At 51.2% G+C, this 24081-nt stretch overlaps 1 protein-coding gene across 2 annotated transcripts; it reads left to right on the forward strand.

The window, feature by feature from the left end:
- The first annotated feature begins 486 nt into the window (after positions 1 to 486).
- On the forward strand, positions 487 to 23896 carry PPCDC (phosphopantothenoylcysteine decarboxylase). Of its 2 annotated transcripts, none has more exons than XM_064157097.1 (6): positions 487 to 646; positions 5702 to 5868; positions 12041 to 12136; positions 15821 to 15949; positions 16748 to 16916; positions 22672 to 23896. In XM_064157097.1, exons 2-6 carry the CDS (start codon positions 5716 to 5718, stop codon positions 22755 to 22757), a joined length of 633 nt encoding a protein of 210 aa, XP_064013167.1. In that variant the 5' UTR covers positions 487 to 646; positions 5702 to 5715; the 3' UTR covers positions 22758 to 23896. The 2 variants fall into 2 exon arrangements, with proteins under 2 accessions (XP_064013167.1, XP_064013166.1); XM_064157096.1 differs by lacking the exon at positions 487 to 646 and adding an exon at positions 829 to 919.
- The last annotated feature ends 185 nt before the right edge of the window (positions 23897 to 24081 follow it).

A 24081-nucleotide genomic window follows, 5' to 3' on the forward strand; every position in this document is an offset into this window, starting at 1 on the left:
ACCCTCCGGTCGGTGCTCACTGCTCCCCCCCACCCCGGGAGCTGTCTGCTGCGGCGACCCCGCCACGGCCCACGGCCCTGTGCCCCACCACCATTTTTTCCGCGGCAATGAGTTTTGCACTGCTTCCTGACATCTCTAAAACCTGCTATCAACTGCGACCCTCTCTTAAACCGCCCCTGCGGGAGCTCGAAAGCACTCTGAGCCCTCGGCAGAGACCCCTGGCCTGGGGCGTGCTTCGCGGCGCTGCGAGCGGCTGCTCCTGGGGTGCCGAGCCGAGGCCGAAAGGTCCCTTTCGGGCTCGATGCGCCGGAGCAGGCCAGCTCCTGCGGCCCGGGGGGCTGCCGGTGGCGGAGGCGGGGGCAGGCCGGGCCCCAGCGGGGCAGCCCCCCCGGGAGCCTCCGCCGCGGTGCGCATGCGCAGCCCGCACCCACCGGCGGCGGGCGGGGGCGGGCGCCACTTCCCAGCCTGCCCTTCGGCGTGCGGGCAGCCGCGCGGGGGCTGCGTCCCCCGTTGCTAGGCAACGGCAGGCGGCGAGGCGCGGGGAGGCTTCCCCAGCAGCTAGGCCGCGGCCCGGCCCCTGCGGCCGCCGAGGCTGGAGACCACCGAGCTGTCACCCTCCCGGCCGGGCTCCGTCCTGCCTCTACCGGTACACAAACCTTGTTCCTTTCAGCTTCGGAAGTTCCCGTGTTCGCTCGGTCCTGTGCTCGGCCGCGCTGGCCTTTGGAGGCTGTTTTCAAGGTGACAGCGAGGCTTAAAGGATCTTAACGTATGAAAGCAGCTCTGCCCGCTGCTCGCTTCCTAACGGCTCCTTAGCGCAGTCTCCGGAGCACCGATTCCGTGCTTTTATTGTTCTTGCTGGCAGCTCTTTTTGGTAGCTGCCTTTAAAATCTAATGTCTTACTCCCGAGGCCTGAGGATGGGTGAGTTAATTGTCGCTTACAAACCGTAAGGGAAGTGGCTGTTTTACCTCCTGCAACGGTGTTCATTAGTTAAACATGTAAAGTGTTGTAGTAGCAGCGATGTCACCAGGTCCATATGTGTGCTGAGCTTCCTTCATACTGCTTTTGCTAAGCAGTACCTGGAAGCTGAAGCTGAACTCGGGCTCTTTTCCTGCTGGTTTTTGTTCTGCACACAGGAAGAAGCTAGCAGCAATGATACCGAGTCAATGTGTGTGCTGAGCTTCCTTCATACTGCTTTTGCTAAGCAGTGCCTGGAAGCTGAAGCTGAACTCAGGCTCTTTTCCTGCTGGTTTTTGTTCTGCACACAGGAAGAAGCTAGCAGCAATGATACCGAGTCAATGTGTGTGCTGAGCTTCCTTTACACTGCTTTTGCTAAGCAGTGCCTGGAAGCTGAAGCTGAACTCGGGCTCTTTTCCTGCTGGTTTTTGTTCTGCACACAGGAAGAAGCTAGCAGCAATGATACCGAGTCAATGTGTGTGCTGAGCTTCCTTTACACTGCTTTTGCTAAGCAGTGCCTGGAAGCTGAAGCTGAACTCGGGCTCTTTTCCTGGTGGTTTTTGTTCTGCACACAGTAAGAAGCTAGCAGCAATGACACCAAGTCAATGTGTGTGCTGAGCTTCCTTTACACTGCTTTTGCTAAGCAGTACCTGGAAGCTGAAGCTGAACTCGGGCTCTTTTCCTGGTGGTTTTTGTTCTGCACACAGGAAGAAGCTAGCAGCAATGATACCGAGTCAATGTGTGTGCTGAGCTTCCTTCATACTGCTTTTGCTAAGCAGTGCCTGGAAGCTGAAGCTGAACTCAGGCTCTTTTCCTGCTGGTTTTTGTTCTGCACACAGGAAGAAGCTAGCAGCAATGATACCGAGTCAATGTGTGTGCTGAGCTTCCTTTACACTGCTTTTGCTAAGCAGTGCCTGGAAGCTGAAGCTGAACTCGGGCTCTTTTCCTGGTGGTTTTTGTTCTGCACACAGGAAGAAGCTAGCAGCAATGACACCAAGTCAATGTGTGTGCTGAGCTTCCTTCATACTGCTTTTGCTAAGCAGTGCCTGGAAGCTGAAGCTGAACTCAGGCTCTTTTCCTGCTGGTTTTTGTTCTGCACACAGGAAGAAGCTAGCAGCAATGATACCGAGTCAATGTGTGTGCTGAGCTTCCTTTACACTGCTTTTGCTAAGCAGTGCCTGGAAGCTGAAGCTGAACTCGGGCTCTTTTCCTGCTGGTTTTTGTTCTGCACACAGGAAGAAGCTAGCAGCAATGATACCGAGTCAATGTGTGTGCTGAGCTTCCTTTACACTGCTTTTGCTAAGCAGTGCCTGGAAGCTGAAGCTGAACTCGGGCTCTTTTCCTGGTGGTTTTTGTTCTGCACACAGTAAGAAGCTAGCAGCAATGACACCAAGTCAATGTGTGTGCTGAGCTTCCTTTACACTGCTTTTGCTAAGCAGTACCTGGAAGCTGAAGCTGAACTCGGGCTCTTTTCCTGGTGGTTTTTGTTCTGCACACAGGAAGAAGCTAGCAGCAATGATACCGAGTCAATGTGTGTGCTGAGCTTCCTTCATACTGCTTTTGCTAAGCAGTGCCTGGAAGCTGAAGCTGAACTCAGGCTCTTTTCCTGCTGGTTTTTGTTCTGCACACAGGAAGAAGCTAGCAGCAATGATACCGAGTCAATGTGTGTGCTGAGCTTCCTTTACACTGCTTTTGCTAAGCAGTGCCTGGAAGCTGAAGCTGAACTCGGGCTCTTTTCCTGCTGGTTTTTGTTCTGCACACAGGAAGAAGCTAGCAGCAATGATACCGAGTCAATGTGTGTGCTGAGCTTCCTTTACACTGCTTTTGCTAAGCAGTGCCTGGAAGCTGAAGCTGAACTCGGGCTCTTTTCCTGGTGGTTTTTGTTCTGCACACAGTAAGAAGCTAGCAGCAATGACACCAAGTCAATGTGTGTGCTGAGCTTCCTTTACACTGCTTTTGCTAAGCAGTACCTGGAAGCTGAAGCTGAACTCGGGCTCTTTTCCTGGTGGTTTTTGTTCTGCACACAGGAAGAAGCTAGCAGCAATGATACCGAGTCAATGTGTGTGCTGAGCTTCCTTCATACTGCTTTTGCTAAGCAGTGCCTGGAAGCTGAAGCTGAACTCAGGCTCTTTTCCTGCTGGTTTTTGTTCTGCACACAGGAAGAAGCTAGCAGCAATGATACCGAGTCAATGTGTGTGCTGAGCTTCCTTTACACTGCTTTTGCTAAGCAGTGCCTGGAAGCTGAAGCTGAACTCGGGCTCTTTTCCTGCTGGTTTTTGTTCTGCACACAGGAAGAAGCTAGCAGCAATGATACCGAGTCAATGTGTGTGCTGAGCTTCCTTTACACTGCTTTTGCTAAGCAGTGCCTGGAAGCTGAAGCTGAACTCGGGCTCTTTTCCTGGTGGTTTTTGTTCTGCACACAGTAAGAAGCTAGCAGCAATGACACCAAGTCAATGTGTGTGCTGAGCTTCCTTTACACTGCTTTTGCTAAGCAGTACCTGGAAGCTGAAGCTGAACTCGGGCTCTTTTCCTGGTGGTTTTTGTTCTGCACACAGGAAGAAGCTAGCAGCAATGATACCGAGTCAATGTGTGTGCTGAGCTTCCTTCATACTGCTTTTGCTAAGCAGTGCCTGGAAGCTGAAGCTGAACTCAGGCTCTTTTCCTGCTGGTTTTTGTTCTGCACACAGGAAGAAGCTAGCAGCAATGATACCGAGTCAATGTGTGTGCTGAGCTTCCTTCATACTGCTTTTGCTAAGCAGTGCCTGGAAGCTGAAGCTGAACTCAGGCTCTTTTCCTGCTGGTTTTTGTTCTGCACACAGGAAGAAGCTAGCAGCAATGATACCGAGTCAATGTGTGTGCTGAGCTTCCTTTACACTGCTTTTGCTAAGCAGTGCCTGGAAGCTGAAGCTGAACTCGGGCTCTTTTCCTGCTGGTTTTTGTTCTGCACACAGGAAGAAGCTAGCAGCAATGACACCAAGTCAATGTGTGTGCTGAGCTTCCTTTACACTGCTTTTGCTAAGCAGTGCCTGGAAGCTGAAGCTGAACTCGGGCTCTTTTCCTGGTGGTTTTTGTTCTGCACACAGTAAGAAGCTAGCAGCAATGACACCAAGTCAATGTGTGTGCTGAGCTTCCTTTACACTGCTTTTCCTAAGCAGTGCCTGGAAGCTGAAGCTGAACTCAGGCTCTTTTCCTGGTGGTTTTTGTTCTGCACACAGTAAGAAGCCTCCAGGGCCTAAGTTAAAGGTGTTGAGTCCAAGTGAAGCGTGGAAGAAGAATGTGGTGGTGGTGGTGTAGTGCAGCAGGTGAGCTTAGAAAGGCTGTTGGTGCTTATGCGTCTTGGTGGCTGGGTGTCAAGGTCAGAGTTTTCATCTAACTCCTGCACAAGTGTGATCTGGATCACCTTGTGAAGGATCCTTAATTAAATCTGATGTGGATTTATACCAGGGGTGAATTTCTCCAGTCCCTTCACTCCAACAGCTGAGTTGGTTCCAAAAGTAGGGGCAGGATAAACATCTCTCTCTTCTGGAAGTGCTTCTGGGTAAATTCTGTTGTAATTAGGTGGGGTTGGTCTCTTCTCCCTAATAAAAAGTGGCAGAATGAGAGGAAACATCTTCAAGTTGCACAAAGGGATATTGAAAGAAACTTCTTCCCTGAAAGAGGTCTCAAAAGCTGGCACAGGCTGCCCAGGGAGGTGGTTGAATCCCCACCTGTGGAGGTGTCTGAAAGGAGCAGAAACGCAGTGCTGAGGGACATGGGTTAGCACCAGCCTTGGTAGAGTTAGAGAGTGGTTGAGCTTGATGATCTTAAAGGTCTTTTTCAGCCAAATGATTCTGTTGTTCCTCCAAAGAACACAAATGTTGCTAAAATGGAACAAACCTTCCTGAATCCCAGTTCAATGTCTTCACATTTTCCTGCTTTTTCAAGAGGTGGATTTGCCCTTTGCCAAGTACTCACTAAGAAGAGATGCTGCAGAGGCTTTTCCTCACAAATTGGTGTGGCAGTGGCACAGGGAAGCTGGAGGAGGCAGGAGACCTGAATGGATCCTACTTCCTCAGCCTTCCTGGCTTTGCTCAGCACCAGTCAGGGACTGAACAGTTCTGACTTTCCTGCCCCTGAGGTGTTTTCACTCACTTGACTGTTGTGTTCTGCCTCTTATTTACTGTTTGGGCTTTTTCCCCCACCTACTAGGGAGTCCTTTCTGACATTGCTGTGAGTACAGAGTGACTGTATAGGAAGTAAAATGGTAAGATGAGGCCCTTGCCTCAGGGCCCCCAGATTTTAATTATTAAAATGTCTCCCTGCATTTATTTCTCATTGGAGAGTGCAAAGAGAAGCATCTCAGCTGAAGGTTGCCTGTCTTCCTGGCAGGGAGTTTGAAAGGGCCATTTATAATAAGTGCTAGACCATGTTCAATGCTTTTGAGGCTGTTTTGGGGCTCATAGGCTTTGGACAACAATTTTGTAGCCTGTCCATCAGGTTTGAGAGTTCTGTTTGCCTATATCTGGGAGAAAATTTTACTTAAACAGCAGGGGCAAGCTGCTGAAAGGTCTGGTGATGTGCTCAAGCTTTTTTGATTGGATGTGAGAGTTCCTCCTCAGCCTGAATCCCTCTGTGTAGTCCAGGATTAGATCCCTGCCTTTAGGAAGACATCGATGTTGGAGCCCTGCTGAGCTGGCTTTGCTCAAAGGTACAGTTACTCAAGTGCCTTTGTCTCCATTACTCAAGTGCCTTTGTCTCTACTTGTAGAGTTGGGCTGGAGCATGGAGCCCTTCTCCTCACCAGAAGCAGGAGTTCCTGCAGGAAAGAGCTCCTCTGTGCCACAGAAAAAACACCGTGTGCTGGTGGGTGTGACTGGAAGCGTGGCTGCTCTGAAGCTGCCTCTCCTTGTTGCTGAGCTGCTGAAAATCACTGGGGTGAGTAAATCTCTTGGTTAAGCATTGTAAAGTTGGTGTTACTCTGTTTCTGGTTTTGAGGAGAGTTTATGTGGCTTCTGTTGGTAGGAAAAGCTCCTGGCTTTGAGCCTTTTAGTCTGAAATTTAATTGAGGGAGTATTCCTCCTTTTAAATCTCAATGCTTTTTCCTGTAGTTTCATACTTTTCTTAAGTTAGCTTTACATCAGGCTTAAGGAGCAGGAACTACCCTTGGATATTTCCACAGGCAGACATTTAGGTTCTGGGATAGGAATGTCCTATTATTGTTCAGCTCAGCTTGCTTTATTCTGTCAGAAATGAGGGGAAACCAGATCTTACATAAGCAGCAATAGAAATTACACACTCTTCTATGTGCATTAGAGTGTTTTTAGTGGTTTATGGTCTGGAGTAACAGAGGTGTCCAGCAGAGGCCACCCACGGATAGAGTCAGGAAGGGAAACTTTGGCTGTGAATGTGAAGGCAGAAAACCTTTAGGTCTTGATAAATGAGGCAGTGAAATGAAAGAGTGGCAGGGGCAAGAGGATGCACTTAAATACGAAGCTATATTGATTAGGTTACTTAATGAATGCTCTTTGGGATGGTTTGTGAGGGCTTAGCTTGTAGATACTTTAACAGGGAGTCAGAAGGGGTGAGGTCCCCAAGTAACTTCATGTCTGGTTGATGCTGACCAAGCTGAAACTGGTACTGAAGATGTGGCTAAGTGCTGGGCACTGCTTCTGCCACTTGTGGGCTGCAGAGAGGAGCCTCAGTTAATTTGTTGCTTGACCTGAAGTGATTAATGAGGCCAAAGGTCCTAGCCTGAAGTTAGAGGACCAAAGAGAAGCAATATCAATGAAGGGGGGTGCCCTGAGCAAGGGATTTACATCTTCTAATCAGTTTGGCTTTGCTGTTGTCTCTTTTCCTCTGCTCTTGGTGCTCAGAACATCCTCCTTTGCAGGAGGAATGCAAATGACCTGCTGTAGGAATCCAGGTCAAGCATGTTCCTCCTCTCTGAGCATTTGATTCATCATGAAAAACCACAGGTGGCTGGACCTGACCTGTCTGAGGGCCTGTAGCTTCTGTGACATCCATCACAGGCTTTTGTAGCCACTGGATTTTAAGCTTTAATGGCTTAAAAATCAAAAGTGAAGCATCCAGTTCAGGAGCTTCTGGGGCTTACTAAACCAGTTTCTTCACCTATTTCTGACGTGCTTGGAGGTGAGCAAGAAACACATGGATGTGGCACTTGAGGACATGGCTTAATGGCTGTGGTGGTTGGGCTTGATGATCTCAGAGGGCTTTTCCAACCCAAACAGTTCTGTGGTTCTATGATTTCAAAGCCTGATCTGGAGCCCACTGAGACAGTTGGACATTTCTGTTGAGCCTGTTGCCTCAGTTTCTTTCCTGGCGGCACAGAGCTTTACAAAGCCATCAAGGGAAGCAAGGCAGGAGCAGAGGAAGGCTTTGAGACCAGAAGAGATGTGGTCAGAGGCTTGCAACCTGAGTGGTTCATTTAAATGGGTGTTCTGGCTGAAAAGGAGGCTTGGTGAAGAACTTGGCAGTGTGATTTGGCACTCATTAAAGGTTAACCTCTCCTTGAGGGTGATGCTGGATGTGATGTGATCTTACTGCCTTTTGTTTAACCCCTCTGAAGAGCTAGGAAATCTAGAGAGCATCAGCTTACACCTTTTACTTCCTTTGCAGCTTGGGCTGTGGGAAGCCTGCATAAAGCACCTGGTCAGGGCACTGTGGGTGACTCTTAGGGCTGTGCTACTCACACAGGTTGTCTCAGGCTGATTCCTAGAGTTTTGGAGTGGCCTGACAGGGTATTTGGTTAGTCACAAAGCAAGGCCAGCTCTTCTGTAAGCAAAATGTGTCACTCTTGAAGCTACAGGGCTTGCAGGTTTCGATGGCATGATGATTGCCTTTTTGTTGTGCTCCTGCCAGGTAGCCTCTCTGTCAGCTTGTAGGTGCCATTTAGCAGAGGATCATAGAGTCATGAAGCTTGGAAAAGATCATCAAGTTCAACTGTGAAGCCAATACAACCATGCCCACTAAACCACATCCTAAAGTGCCATGTCTCCATGTCTTTAGAACACCTCCAGGGACGGTGACTCCACCACCTTGCTGGGCAGCCTGGTCCAATGCCTGACCACTCTTGCAGGAAGTAAATTTGTCCTGCTATCCAACCTAAACATCTCCTGATGCAATCTGGAGCCATTACTTCACCACATGTCACTGGTTACTTGAGAAAAGACCAACCCCCACCTCCTTACAACCTCCTCTCATTTGCAGAGAGCACAAAGGTCTTCCCTCAGCCTCCTCTTCTTCAGACTAAATAATCCCTACCTGTTGTCTTCTGCAGCAGTTGTATCTAAAGCCCAGGTGATAAAGGGTGAGGGAGCAGCCCTGCAGAGAAGGATGTTGGCATGCTTGGGGGTGAAAAGCTGGACATGAGCTGGCATCAAGTGCAGCCAGCCCAGCCTCAGCTGTGTGCTGGGCTGATGATCCCCAGCAGTGTGGGCAGCAGGGGCAGGGAGGGGATTCTGCTCCTCTGCTGTGCTCTCTTGAACCCCCCTTGCAGTGCTGGGGCCAGCTCTGGAGTCCTCAGCACAGCACAGACAGGAACCTGCTGGTGCAGGGCCAGAGGAGGCCACAGCAATGCTGGGAGGACTGGAAGGGCTCTGCTGTGAGAGTTGGTCTTGCTCAGCTTGGAGAGGAGAAGGCTCCAGAGAGACCTTTTGGTGGCCTTTCAGTGCTCAAAAGGGCCACTCAGAAAGCTGGGGGCAGACTTTTGAGCAGGGCTGCTTGTGACAAGACTTCTCTACTGTAAGGTTCCCAGGGCCCTGCAACAGACTGCCCAGAGAGGTTGTGGAGTCTCCTTCCTTGGATCCTTTCAAGGCCTGTCTGGATGTGTTCCTGTGTGATCTGTGTTAGATAGCATTGTCCTGCTCTGGCAGGGGGGTTGGACTCGTTAATCTCCTTGGGTCCCTTCCAACCCCAAATATCCTGTGAGCCTGTAATGGAGCAGCTTTTTTGGGGAGGGTGGGGGAGAGAGTCACCAGTGCTTAAAAATCCTTGAACATCCCTTGTGATGCGGCTGGATGCAGTCCTGGAGAGCCAGCTTTGCCTTCTTCCTGGGTTTGTGCTTTGAACAACAACTTTATTTCTTTTAAAGCCCAAAGATGGTTTGGAAACTATTGAAACAAACCTAAAAACCCGAGCCAAAAAGCTCCAACCAAGCAGAAAAAAAAAGAAAAAGGCAGAGTACCACTAACAAACATTAATGCTGACAGCTTCCAGTGCAGACCTGGCCTGCTGATAGCAGTTTGGAGAGCAGACCTGCCCTTTTAAACTGCACAGTGCTCTTTCAGATCACCAGATCAGCTGCACCTCACAGCCTGGGAGCTTAACACCTCCCTGAAGGCCAGGGCAGAGCAGCAGCAGCAGCAGCCCCTCTGTGGGTTCCAAACAGCTTCCTGTGAGGTGAGGGGAGGTGAAGATGGAAACTGATGGCTTGGTTGCTGTCAGTACGATCTTCACACCTGAGAGCACCAGAAACGCAGCTGCGATTGCAAGCTGAGGTCACCTGAACATGAGCAAAGAACCAAACACACAGAGCACTGAGTATGCTGCTGGTGTCTGCATCTCTACTCTCCCATGGCTTTTCCTTCAAGGAAGAGGAGAAATTCCCCAAAACTACATTCCACTAAGACTGGGATTTTTTTCCCACTGCTCCCAGCTGTTGTTGTAGTGATGCAGGGTGCAGCTTACAGCCACTGCTCCATTCCCAGTCGAATAGATCATCTTGGGAAGATAGCTTAGCATGTTTTGTCACTTCAGCTGCCACTGAGGAGGCTGAAGGTTTCCAGCAGACTGGAGATTTGTGCCTCACAGGCTGCAGTGTCCTAGCAGGGAGGAGTTGTTGGTGAGACTGGATTCTCCTCGTTTCTCCCCTGGGCGGATAGAACCACACAGCAGGTTGCACTGTGAACTGCCTGAAGGAGCAGCAGGCATGTTGTTTGGGAAAGAACAACTCCATGGGCCAGTATAGGTTGGGGACTGACCTGTTGGAGAGCAGAGGAGAGCAACCTGGGAGTCCTGGTGGATAGGATAACCATGAGCCAGCAATGTGCCCCTCTAGCCAAGACTGGCATCCTGGGATGTGATTAGTTGATTGAGAGAGGTTCTCCTCCCCCTCTACTCTGCCCTGGTGAGGCCACATCTGGAATATTGTGTCCAGTTCTGGGCCCCTCAGTTCAAGAAGGACCTCGGGGAACTGCTTGAAAGAGTCCAGCACAGAGCTACATCTCCCTGTGAGGACAGGCTGAGGGAGCTGGGGCAGAGGAGCCTGAGGGCTGCCCTCATTCCTGGTGATAAAGATGTGCAGGGCGGTGTGGGGAGGATGCAGCCAGGCTCTGCTCAGGGATGTCCAGTGATAGGACAAGGGGCAGTGGGGGCAAGCTGGAGCAGAGGAGGTTCCACAGGAACAGAAGGAAAAGCTTCTTCACTGTGAGGGTAACAGAGCTCTGAAGCAGGCTGCCTAGAGAGGTTGCAGAGTCTCCTTCTCTAGAGGTGTTCACGACCCACCTGGATGTGTTCCTGTGTGACCTGCCCTGGGTGATGCTGCTCTGACAGTGGGGTTGGACTGGATGATTTGTCAAAGTCCCTTCCAACCCCCTAACATTCTGTGATTCTGTGAGCAGAGAGAGGTGGAAGGTGGCCAAGGACAAGGAAAGGGGTTGTTTTTCCCCATCACTGGTGACCTGAGCTGCCCCTTCCACATTCCCAGTCCTCTTGAAGCACTCCCTCTATGCACTGGCCCATCTGTTACCTGGTTTGGAGGTACTTGCTTGGGAGCGATTGCAGGTGGCAGTGCAGTTGCACATCCTGTGTGGGTGATCAACACGTGCAGAGCTGCTGCAGTCCTGGCTCTGCTTTGCAGCCAGTGCTGGGGCGTGCAGAGTGCCACTGAGTGGCAGACAGTGACACTGTGACAAGTGACACTTGTTTACATGGAGAAACTAGGCCGGGGGGGAAAGACTTTTTCCACTTGTTGAGACTCTTGCAGGATGAAATGGAAGGCTCTCATGATGTAGGCCACCTTAGCAGCTCCTGGGTGTGATGGAGTTTCCCCTCTGCAGGCTCTACTGTCTTTCACCAAAGCAGGTTTATCTGAGGTTCCAGACAACCTTCCTCTGCTTTCACCCAGTCTCTCTTTCCTTCCTGGGAACCACAGGTTTACTGCTTTTGCTGCACAGAATCCCTGTGCTCTGAACATGCCTGCATAGAGGTTTCCCTCTTCCAACACCTTGCCTTGATAGGAGAGAGAGCTGGAAGGCACAACTCTGACTTGCTTCTGGTGGTTTTATCCCTGTTGGAAGCAAGTCTGGTTACCACAGGTGTAAAAAGCAGTATCCAATAGGTACCTCCCCACCTTTGGCATCAGGAGGTCATCAAGAGAGGGAGAGGTAGGGGCAGAAAGAGGCAGAGAGGTGCCCACCATGGTCCACTTGACCAAGAACTTGTACTCTGTTGTCCAAAGCCACTCTTTCTCGTGCAGCTTTGTGCAGCAGAGGTGGATTTGCTTTGTGCTGGTGGGGCTGAGCCCCAGCAAACCTGCTTGTCCCTCAGCAGTTCTTCTCAGCACTCAGCACTGTGCTCTCTCATAGCCTGAGCTTCCTCTTGGCTGGGAGTGTGGGAAGAGTGATCCTGTAAGTGCCCTGCAGCCGTGCCAGCCCTTGGCAGCTCTCTGGCCTGTGGTTGAGGGAATCCACTGAGGCAAGATGCTTCTGCTGTGCCCTTTGGCAGGCCTGTTGTGAGATGAAAGGGCACCTTTCACAGCACTGTGGCTTGCTGCTTCTTACTGTCTCTTTGAAGTTCTGTGCAGAGCTGCACCTCGTTGTGCCCTGCTCTGTCCTCTCTGCTGTCCTTGCTGTGAACTGCACACGTGAGCATGTTTGGCAGGGGGACACAAATTATCTGCCCGTTTTAGAGTGTTGTGGAGTGAGTCCTCAGCTCCCATGAATACCTGTCCTGGCCTGACCTTCCAGCTGGGAACAGGGGAAGGTTCTCAGAATGCTTTCAAAGTCTTTGCAGCCAAAGCCTTCCTCCTCTGCTCGGCTTCACGAGGCTGACCTCAAATCTAACCATTGGCCTTGTCTTTTCTGATTAGCTGGAGGTGAAGGTGGTCACTACTGAGAGAGCAAAGCATTTCTACAGTGCCCAGGAGATTCCTGTCACCCTCTACAGCGATGAAGATGAGTGGCAGGTGAGTTGCTCTTCCTCTGAAGGCTGCAAGGGCTTCTGTCCTGCCCCCAGTAGCCACATGTGTTGTAATTCAAGTGGTTTTGTCACACGCTCCTGCTGTCTGCTTGCAGAAGGCCAGTGGGTCATGCTTCAGGAAGGAAAAAAGCAGGCTCCTGGGGGCAGTCAGAGTTATTCAAGTGCTAAACTGCAAGCAGAAGCATTCCTCTAAGCTTCTTTGCAGGAGACACACTTCCTTGGCTTGGGCCAAGACTCACTGCTGTGTTCTCCTAAGGTATGCTTTGGAACACGGCTTTCAAAGATCATGGTTGTGAATAAGGAAGAGAAGCACCAGAGGGCTTTGTGCCACCTTAGCAGACTTGCAGTGAGGGTAAAGGTGATCTCCCAGCACCCTGGGCTCAGCTGCTACCCACAGCTCTGCGAGGACTGTCAGGAAATGTCAAGGAAGCCACTGCAGAGCCATGGTGAGGCTGTTTGCCGCTCGTTGTGACTCATCCTCGTCACGGAGGCAGCAAATGAATTCTAATGACTGCTGCTTGTTCCCCATCTACAGACATCTCTGACGTTCACAAACCTACCCACGCTGCTGGTGGCTGACTGGGAACCTCCTGTTGAATGGGGCCACCAGTGGTGCAGCAGTGTCAAAGGAAAGCTCTCCTGGTGGAAGTGGGATTTGCATCTCCACAGTCTGAGCTGTTCCAGCAAGGGCTAGCTCAGTGTTCAGTGCTGTGATGGGATGAGAGGGAATGGATTTGAGCCTGAAGAGGGGAGATTTAGACTGGAGATTAGAAAGAAATTTTTTAGAGTGAGGGTAGTGAGACACTGGAACAGGTTGCCCAGGGAGGCTGGCAGAAGGCCCAGGAGGGATGATCCCTTTGGGTCCCTTCCAACCCCTAACATCCTGCGATCCTGTGTGGGTGGATCAGGCATGAAAAGGAGAGAAACTTGTGCCTGGAAGAGTAGCTGGAACTGCCATCCGTGCTGTGGGAAAGCACAGCTCGCTTTGCCTGGGCTCTCCCCCACCTCTGAAGCCCTGAGGCCATGGGATGCTTCCAGGCAACCTCCACTGGCACAGGGCAGCCCAGCTCTGGAACTGGAAATCACTTTGAGAAGGGCTTGTAGGGACAGGACAAGGAGCAATGACTGCGAGCTGGGAGAGGGCAGACTGAGACTGGAGATGAGGAAGAAATTCCTTCCAGTGAGGGTGGGGAGACACTGGAAGAGGTTGCCCAAGGAGGCTGTGGATGCCTCCTCCCTGGAGGTGTTCAGGGCCAGGTTGGATGTGACCTTGAGCCACCTGTGCTGGTGGGAGGTGTCCCTGGCCCATGGCAGGGGGTTGGAACTGGATGATCTTGAAGGTCCTTTCCAAGCCAACCCATTCTGTGATTCTGTAATTTATAAGCCCTGCTTTCTCTCTTGACCACTTCTTGCTGTCATGCTTTGAGAGTCCCTGACTGTGAAGAGCTTCATTGTCTCAGCAATGTTCTAGACATTTTCTCTCTGCTTTGCAGAGCCAATCTGAGTAGAGGCTTATCTACTCCTTACCAGTACTGCCAAGGCATTCACACACCTGTGGAGAGAAGAGGTGGCCAGAAAGCTTTCTGGCTGCTCTGGGAAGATGCAGGGTCCCAGGGTGCTGCAGTTCCTACCAGGAACCTGTGGTAGGGTGACAGAAGAGGTTCAAGTCAGGTTTTGAGGCTTGGAAAGCGAGCATGGAGCAGGTTGTTTTGACAGAAGGGTAGGAGAGAAACCTGCTCAGCATCTGTTTGTGAGATGTTTTACCCCAAGAGTGAACCAATTCTCTGTTTCTAGAGGAAACAGGAGTTGGAGGAGCTAGGAAAGGTGCCAGAGAGCACCAGCTTTCTGGCTGCTATCTTTTTGTTGTGGTTTCCAGTGACTCAGAGAAGGAGCAGTTTGTGACTCTGGTGCACCTCTTGCTGGCCTGTGGTTGGTGTGTGCCCTCTGGGGATTGAAGCACCTGGTGCTGTTTGCTGCTTCTCTTGATACTTTCCCACTTGACTGTGCTCTTTAAGAAGAGACCAGGTCTCTCCTGAGCATCTCAGAGCTGTAGTGAGAAGAGAAATACTCACTTGAAAGGAATGTGAGGCTTGTGAGTTTCATAGGTACCTCAGGAACCGTGGTTTGGTCCTATCTGGTGTCAGTTGGCTGAGAGGATGGAGCTGTTTTCTCCACTGGGATACACCAAAGGTTGAGGGATCTCTTCTGAACAATACTGAAGCCAAGGAATGGTGTGGATAAGGAAATCCCTTTCCTCTGAGTTGGAATTTTTGGTTGTTGGATGCGTGAATGTTCTTTGTGTGGAAAGAATATGCAGCTGTAGAGCCCTGAGCATGTCTGGAGCTCAGTGCTTCCAGTACCTGAAAACCAGGAAGGAAGTTTTGGCAAGGGCTGCTTGTGATAGCATGAGAAGGAATGGATTGAAGCTGGGAAGGGGAGACTGAGACTGGAGATTAGGAAGAAACTGTGTGGCCAGCAGGGTGAGGGAGGTGATTCTCCTCCTCTACTCCACTCTGATGAGACCCCACCTGGAGTACTGCATCCAGCTCTGGAGCCCCTGGGACAAGAGGGCTGTGGAGATGCTGGAGTGTGTCCAGAGAAGGGCCACTGGGATGATCAAAGGGCTGCAGCAGCTCTGCTGTGAGCACAGACTGAAAGAGTTGGGGCTATGCAGGCTGGAGGAGAGGAGGCTCCCAGGGGACCTTTTTGTGGCCTTGCAGGGTCTGAAGGTGGCTCCAAAAAAGCTGGGGAGGGACTTCTCAGGCTCTCAGGGAGTGCCAGGAGTGGGGAGAATGGAGCAAAGCTGGAGGTGGGGAGAGTGAGGCTGGACATGAGGAGGAAGTTGTTGAGCAGGAGAGTGGTGAGAGGCTGGAATGGGTTGCCCAGGGAGGTGGTTGAGGCCCCATGGCTGGAGGTGTTTGAGGCCAGGCTGGCTGAGGCTGTGGTCAGGCTGCTCTAGGGTAGGGTGTCCCTGGGCATGGCAGGGGGGTTGGGACTGGATGACCTTTAAGATCCCTTCCAACCCAAACTATTGTATGAATCTCTTAATCCTGTGCTTCCTAAAGGTAGCTGCAAGACAACCTTCAGTGGAGGACAGGAGGTCAGCAAAGTGATTTCTGGTTCTCTATGCTTTTAGGTCACAGATTCATAGAATACCAGGTTGGAAGGACTCTCGAGGTTTATCTAGGCCAAACTTTCAGAGTAAGAACATAGTTTAAATCACAGAATTACAGAATCACAGAATGTCAGGGGCTGGAAGGGACCTCCAAAGCTCATCCTGTCCAGCCCCCCTGCAGAGCAGGATCACCCAGAGCACATCACACAGGAACACATCCAGGCAGGTCTTGAATATCTCCAGAAAGGGAGACTCCACAGCCCCCCATGGCAGCCTGTTCCAGGCTTCTGTCACCCTCACAGGGAAGAAATTCCTCTTCATGTTTAAAGGGAACTTCCTATGCCTCAGCTTCCATCCACTGCCCCTTGGCCTGTCAAATGAGCTGGCCCAGCACCCTGTCAGGCTGGGCCTTGTCACTGTAGGTCCTACTTGATGGGAGAGTCATTCTTTGCCCTCAAGTGTACATGGTGGTTGCTGGTGTGGGATTGGATGTGCTTGCTTGGTTTTGCTGCTGGTGGTGAGGGGCAGATAATCTCCATCTCCTCTGCTCCCCAGCTGTGGAGAGGCCGTTCGGACCCCGTGCTGCACATCGAGCTCAGGCGCTGGGCTGACCTTATGGTGGTGGCACCTCTGGATGCCAACACACTGGCAAAGCTGGCCAATGGCATCTGTGACAACCTGCTGGTGAGTGAGCAAGGGCCTCTGCTGGAGGCCTCTCTCCCCTCCCCTCTTGCACTGACCTTTCTTTGATGGAAACTCCTGTGCTTCTGCAGTGCTGAGAACAGCGAGATTTGCATCTTCCGCTCCCACTTCAGCTGCTTGTCTCTCTCTTCCTCTGGCACAACTCCCCTCTTCCTCCCCAGACAGATGTTTTTCTTTCCTTGACCTACATCCCTTTTCACTCTTCACTTCTGATAGTCTCTTTCATTATCTCCCAGTCCCTGTTCTGTGCCTTTTCTGGCAGGTGGTATCTCCCTCCTCTCGCCTCTGCCCTCTCCCTGTGATGCTTGCACACACACGTGTGCACAGACACACTTCACCTCTGCCCTCTCCCTGTCATGCCTGCACACACACACACACACACGTGTGCACAGACACACTTGCCCTCACTTTTGGGTTCCTCTCTGCACTTCTGAGATGCAATCTGGAAAGACACCTGTGAGATCAGATAAAAGTGGTGACTTCCTGCTGCCTCACCTTGCTGCTTAGCACACAAATTCAGGCGTGGCTCACACTTCCTCACCTTCCCATTTCAGCTACAGGGGATTTTGCTTGTTCAAGATTGCTTTGGGGGGTTTCAAAGTGCTCTGGCTCAAAAGCTCCTCCAGAAGTGTGCTAAAAGAGAATGTGCTTCTCTGCTGGAGAATGGAGACCTTCAGAGGGGCTGAATGCTTTCTGTCCAGGTGTTAGGCCTTCCTTAGGGAAAGTCATTAAGCATTAACTGCCCATTCTCCCAGCTGAACCCTCTTGGTTCTCTTGCAGACTTGTGTCATCCGTGCCTGGGATCTGAGCAAACCTCTGCTCTTCTGCCCAGCCATGAACACGGCCATGTGGGAACATCCCATCACAGCTCAGCAGGTGGAGCGGCTGAAGGGCTTTGGCTACACAGAGATCCCCTGCGTGGTGAAAAAACTGGTGTGTGGAGATGAAGGTCAGTCCTCTTGCACATCTTCTGACTCTCTTCCCTACAGGGCTGCTGCTTTTATCCTTCTCCTTGGGTATTCTGTGGCCTTCAGGATGTTGGAAGTATGAGGAGCAGGCCCTTCCTGCCAGGCTTTGTACAAATCGAAGCTCGACCCTGTGCTGGCTGCTATCTAGGATTGTTGTTCCACTAATTCCTTAGTGTTAAGGAGCCAGCCTGTGCAGGCCTCAAACGAGATAGCAAGGCCTGATCTTTAACAGAAATACTCATCCAAGAGGCTAAGAGATCAAAGAGGAGGAGGGAATTGCTGTGAGCATTATCAGCCTGGGATTTGGGGTATCCTGCGCTTCCCTGTGGGTTGTTCTTGTTGTGCCTCAGTGCTTCATCTCTCACAGAAGGATAATATCCTCTCCCCAAGAGGCAGCAGTGAGGGCAGAGGCTGAGGGTGTAGCTGGCCACACATTTAATACTTGTTAGCTGTTTGTTGCCTGGGTTACTTGGCAGCTTCCCAGCTGAGTTTTGATTTGGGGTTTTGACATCAGGCCTAGCTGTGAGGTGAAAGAGGTGGGGGTAGGGAAGGTCACCATGCTCTCTTTCAGAGACCTAACTTGCAATCCTAAGAAGTGCTACTAAAAAGGCCTCCTTTTGTGATTTAGGAGCTGCTTTAAATTGAGGCACTTTGGCTTTGGGGAGATTTTGAGGAGGGTTTTTACACAAGCAAGCTAGATGAGTGGATTCCCTTCTTTATCAGCCTTTCCTTGGACAAACTGCCTGTGGAATGTGTCCCCTCAGTTCTCACCATGACAGCAAATGTGCTGTTGGCTGCCTGCAAAGTGGTGTACTCCTACCTTTTGTCTAACAAGCCCAGCTCCAGCAGGACTGTAACTGCTCTGGCAGATAGCTCCACAAACAGCTCATAGCCAGGACAGGAAGCTGAAATGTTTTGTGGCTAAATTGCAGAGCTGCCTTAGCTTCTGAACTCTTAGGCAGGTGCAGTGCTTCTAGGAAGTCTCTTTCAGCAGCTGAGGACTAAGAAATATTTACAGTTAGGTAAAGTGTAGTCAAGGAACTCGGGCACCAGTTGAAATATCCTAGGCTATTCCACTTCTGCTGGGATTTTTGACCTGATTACATCCAATTTGTTAAGGGAAAACGCCCAGAAGAGGTCATTCTACTTGGACACTTTGGCAGAAGGGGAAGGGCCATCTCAGATAGCTTCTCTGTCCTTTATTTTTATCCCCTTCATCTTTTCCTAGTGCATGTGGAGGATATCTGTGGTGGTGAGCAGCTGAGTGCCTCTTGAAGGCTTATGACCTTACTCTTGCAGGTTCCTGCACCTTAAGTGTTGTCGTTGCTGTCTCACAGACTGGGGATCTGAGATGTGAAAAAAGAAAGGGCCACGTGAGTTGACTCCCCAGAGCACAAACGGGTCTGAGCTGCATGGTGAACAGGGTTTCCACCTTCTGCCGTCCTGCCCCTTCCCCAGGGCTTGCTGCCCTCGTGACAGGGATGTGTGAGCCTGTGGATTGCTGTGGTTTGTAGCTCAGCACAGCAGAGTAACCAAAGCAGCACTGATCAAGAGCTCCTCATCCCAGCAGCAGCCACTGCGGAGCTGCTGCATCATCACTTCAGCTGTCTCCACTGTAAGCAGACTCCTGAAGGAGCTTGTAAGAGAGGGATAGGGCAGCAATAGCCACAGCTGACTCGACTCCACTTGTGTTTGTGAGTCACTTCACAACAGGCTTTTCCTGTTGGCAAACACCAGGATTTTCCTGGCAGTAGGTAGGAAAATGATGGCAAAGCAGATGTGGCTTTAGCCCAGCCAGCAGCTAAGCACCACGCAGCTGAGCTGCTTGCTTGCTCCCCCTCGGAGGGGCAGGGGGAGGGAATTGGAGAGGTTAAGAGTGAGCAGACTCCAGAGTTGAGATAAAGGCAGTTTAAGAGTTGAAATAAAATAATCATCATCATCATAAATGGTCAGGAAAAGGCAAATAACAAAGAGAGAGAGAAATAAACCCCAAGGCAGAGAAGTGATGCCAATGAAAACAGTTGCTCACCACCCACCAACTGATGCCCAGCCAGCCCCTTGCCCACCCTCCTCCTAGTTTTACTGCTGAGCCATGATGTCATACGGTCTGGAATATCCCTTTGGCCACTTGGTGTCATCTCTGCCAGCTGTGTCCTCTCCCAGCTTCTCCTGCCTGCTCACTGGTGGGGTGGTGTGAGGAGCAGAGGGGCCTTGACTCTGTGTAAGCCCCAAGTAGACAGCAGGAACTAAAACATCCCTGAGTTATCAACGCACTTTCCAGCACGGATCCAAAACAAGGCCCCATGCTGGGAAGAAAATTCACTCTGCCCCAGCCAAAACTAGCACAGCAGTAATAGATTCCAGGGCTCTGAGGACTCAAGATAGCCTCCACCACTGACTTTTGCCTCTCTCCCCTGTCCCAGGTTGGGAACTATAGGGTTAAAAATCGTCTAGGGACTAGAAAATTGTTATTCAATCCCAACATTCTGTTATGTCTCTATAAACTCAGGGTGAGGCCAGCTCCTTCTCCTTTTCTCCTCCTTCAGCCCTCTGTCAGGCAGGAGCAGCTTTTAGTGGGACAAACATGTAAGGAGCAGGTCTGGTTTGGGGCCTTCAGAGGCTTGTATTTATGCTTATGGATGGCAGAGGCATTGCGGGGGGGGAGGATTGGAGCACTGGGGATTATAGATTTAGTTTTTGGTTGGGGGAAAGATCAAGGGGGTCACTATCTCAATTTAAGAGGGATGTTGAGGCACTGGAAGGTGTCCAGAGAAGGGCAATGAAGCTGGGGAGGGGCCTGGAGCACAGCCCTGTGAGGAGAGGCTGAGGGAGCTGGGGGTGGGCAGCCTGCAGCAGAGGAGGCTGAGGGCAGAGCTCATTGCTGTCTGCAGCTCCCTGCAGGGAGGCTGTAGCCAGCTGGGGTTGGGCTCTGCTGCCAGGCAAGCAGCAACAGAAGAAGGAGACCCAGGCTCAAGCTGTGCCAGGGCAGGTCTGGGCTGGCTGTGAGGAGGAAGTTGTTGGCAGAGAGAGTGATTGGCATTGGAATGGGCTGCCCAGGGAGGTGGTGGAGTGGCTGTGGCTGGAGGTGTTGAAGCCAAGCCTGGCTGGGGCAGGGCTTGGTGCCAGGTTGGACTGGCTGAGCTTGGAGCTCTCTTCCAACCTGCCTGATTCTGTGATTGTATGGATGTTGTATCTGCTTAGTAATTTCTTTCTGTATCTCTCTTTTCAAATCTAATCCTGTTTTGTCTCCAATTCACTTGAGAGCTTCATTCTGTCAACTCTTTAAAAACCATGACATTCCTCTCTCTTTTTCAGACCTGTCACACCAAGGTCTCTTCTTCCACATTCAGTTCAGTTTTGTGGGTTTCATCTACAAAGGCCCAAGCAGGTAGCAAAGTTCACCCAGCTGGTGCAGATTCAGTTTGCACCAGTTTTGTCTGTTGGCATTGTGGTTTGCCTTGCTGTCAGAGAGCTTTATCACCCTCAACTGCTCTCTGGCTGGTCTCACCTGAGATGGGCCAGATCCTGGCTGCCATTCAGTTTGTGCATTGCAAGCTTTACCTCCTTAATTTGACCTGCTTAGTAAATGAGGGGGTTTAGACACAGAGCCCAGCTACAAGTTAAATGGAGTTGACAGTTACAATCCTTGACTGGAAGTGACCCTCCAGTACCTGAAGGGGGGCTGCAGAGAAGTTGGAGAGGGACTACTTATTAGGGCCTGTGGTGACTGGACAAGAGGCAATGGTTTGAAACTAAAGCAGGGGAGATTTAAATCAGACATTAGGAAGAAGCTCCTTGCCATCAGGGTGGTGAGGCACTAGAAGAGGTTGGCCAGAGAAGCAGTGGATACCTCAGCCCTGGAGGTGTTTAAGACCAGGCTAGATGAGGCTTTGAGCACTGTGGTCAGGAGGGAGGTGGCCATGGCAGGAGAGTTGGAGCTAGATGATCTTTAAGGTCCCTTCCAAACCTTTGTATGATTCTGTGATGATTAAAATGTCAGCTGCCAGCTGTTGACCTTGATTCTATCCATGTGCCTCAGTGCAAAGAGAGCTTTGGAAGGGGCTGTGCCACCTGTGGGCCTGCAGCAGTTTGCCTTTGCAGAAGCCTTTCCAAACTGCTCCTGTCTTCACCATCCCCTTTGGCTGGATTTCTAGAGCCTGGCACACTGGGAGGTTTCCACCTGTAGGTGGTGGAGTGGCTGTGGCTGGAGGTGTTGAAGCCAAGCCTGGCTGGGGCCCTTAGTGCCATGGTCTGGTTGGTTGGGCAGGGCTTGGTGCTAGGTTGGGCTGTCTGAGCTTGGAGCTCTCTTCCAACCTGCCTGATTCTGTGATTTCTAGGATTCTATGGCTCAGCTCTCCTGAAAAACTGAGAGTCCAGGCCAATTTGAGGCTGTGCTCTGCCCACCGCTCCCTGCTGAGCCTTTCCTCCTCCCTGTGGCTCTGGCCTGCCCTCAAGTTGTTCTGGTACTTTGGAGGCTGCTGCTTTAGCTATTCACCTGGGTGCCTGCTAAACCAGCTGGGGAAGCAGAGCAGGGAAAAGAGCAAAACAAAACCTCCCAGAACTAATTTCTACAGACCCATAAGGCACATTTTCTAAACGATCTTTCTTCAGCCCCACCACCACAAGCATGTTACAGCAGTGAGTGCTGAGTTCAGGATGTGAGCTTGGACAAGATGATTTAATGACCCAAAGGCTTGTCAGAGGGAAGCAACAGCATAGTGGAGATTAGAGGTTCACCTGGCAGCTGACCAAAAGGAAAAGCTTTCACATTTTGTTCTGCCCAGCACTGAGCCTTCCACAAGAATTACTCCCAAGGTTGAAGCTGGTGTGAATCCAGAGCAACTTTTCTCTCTCATGGGTCAAGTTGCAGAGGTAGGGGAGTGCTGTGAACTTGGCAAGTCTCTTGTATAGGCAAAACCCACTTCAAATTGGCTCTTTTAGTACCCAAACACTTTTTAGGGGAGATGTTGGACCCCAGAGCAGTGTGAGCTATGATTATCACTCCTTGTGTGGTCAAGGGTTTGGTGCAGGCTCCCCTGGAGATGATTGAGGGTGTGAGGTGCTTATTAAAGTCATACAAGTTGCCTTCTGAGGTTTCCTGCCTCTCTCCATTCACTGAGGAGCTTGTGCTCCTGCTTAGACTTCTGAGTTGTGAGGCAGACTAAGTTAGGGTGAATACTCTTCTTGTTCTCCTCCCCTGATGGCCTTCAACCAAAACCCCCTGCAGAACCAGCTAACACCAAGCAGATCCTCTGGCTTCCACAGGTGCTTTCCAGGGGGTGAGTCCTCAGGAAACAATTATGGGGCTACTTAGAATCATAGAATGGTTTGCATTGGAAGGGACCTCCAAAGAACATCCAGTCCAGCCATCTCTGCAGTCAGCAGGGACATCCTCAACTAGATCAGGCTGTCCAGAGCCCTGTCGAGCCTCACTCTGAATGTCTCCAAGGATGGGGTCTCAACTACCTCCCTGGGCAACTTGTTCCAGTGTTCCACCACCTTCATGGTGCAGAACTTTATCCTAACATCCAATCTCAATCTCCTCTTCTGTAGTTTGAAGCCAATGCTCCCTGTCCTATGACTACTACTTGGTGAGCTTTGCTCTGCTGTGCCCCCATGGTGCACCTAATGTCCCAGCTTGTGGAGAAGAGAGGTGCTGGGCCAGGGGAAGCACACAGCTGATGCTGTCTGTGTGGGACCTGGTTTGAGCCCTGTGCTTTTGTCCTTGCCCTGCAGGCCGAGGTGCCATGGCAGAAGTGTGGACCATCGTGGAGAGTGTGAAGAGGATCCTTGAAGAGGGGGATTTGCCGACCCAGAGCTGATGGTTTGCCTTGTGAATTGTTTGTGTGCCTCCTTGGTGAGCTGAAGCTAAAACCGACAGGAAGCTGGGTGGAGATGGCAGGCACACCTACAGCCTGCTCTTCAACCGGAGGAATGCAACACTTGTCTTCCAGCTGGTGCCAAACTGAAGTGTGGTCCAGCCCTGCAGACTTTCTGAAACTAAAGCCAAGAAGATGGTGCTTTAGCGTGGGAAAACTCTGGGGTGTCTCACAGAGAGCCAGAAACCTTCCCCTGGGTCACAGCCCCCAAGATTCCCCAAGTGCTCCTCTCTGAGGGGGCTGCAGAAAGACTTGCCAGCGAGCTTCAGCTCTGGCCATTCCCCCAGCTGCTGCTGGAGAGGGAAGTGCTGTGCCAGCCCCTTCCAGCAGGTTGGTGTGGGGCCGTCCCTGCTCTCCAAAGCCTGCTCTGTCGCTGTGCTGGCTTCTCCTTTCCAGCAGGAGTCACTGTCCAAAAAGCATTTCTGCTCCAGCAACTTGAGAGCCTTTCCTTCTGCCTCCTGGAGCTGCTCTGGGGGGTGCTTGCACCTAGCATCATCACTGAATCCTTGTCTCTGCGTCTGGTTTTGGTCAGGGATGGGAGAAAATTTGCCTGAAAGGAGCTGTCTAGTCCCCAAATTAGCCTTTGCCCTTTTGTATCTTGGCTGGAGAGGGATGCAGGCATCAGCTGTGCACCAAAATGACACCTGCCCATCCGGGTGCTCAGGTCAGGGGATGAACAGGCTGAGCCTTTATGGAAAGCTAAGGTGGGTGTGTCCCAAAGGCCTCGACTCACATTTTTTGCCTAGCCTAATCCTTTTCAGCTTGAAAATTAACCACTTGGCATGATAAAGTTGGGAAATGCTGTGACCCCTGGGGGCCAGGCCAGCCAGGGCTCCCCCAGGCCAGCCTTGCCATGGAAACTTGAGAGGAAGGGGAGTAAAGTGGGGCTGTAGAACACTGCTGACCCAGAAAGTTTATTTTTAACTAGACCCAGTCAAATTTAAGGCCACAGGTACAGAAAGTGCCTCCTGCCCATGGGGGCAACCTTCAGAGGGCTGTGCACGAGGAAAGAGGTTATCAGGGTATCAGGGTCTCTTTGCTTTCTTGTGGGTTCCACACAAATAAAAACCTCTGAACTTGTCCATGTTTGTCTTGGCCACTGGCAGAGCTGCTGGGGAGCAAATCAGGAGGATGCTGATGTAAGCTCACAGCAAGAGGCACTGTGGTTCTGGGATGCCTTTTGCCAGTGAGGTGGCTGTAGGGTGAGCGATGACACCAAGCTGTGTGGTGCAGCTGACAGGCTGGAGGGAAGGGATCCAGCCAGAGG

Source organism: Pogoniulus pusillus, chromosome 17 (assembly GCF_015220805.1).
Source record: "Pogoniulus pusillus isolate bPogPus1 chromosome 17, bPogPus1.pri, whole genome shotgun sequence".
Lineage (NCBI taxonomy): Eukaryota > Metazoa > Chordata > Aves > Piciformes > Lybiidae > Pogoniulus > Pogoniulus pusillus.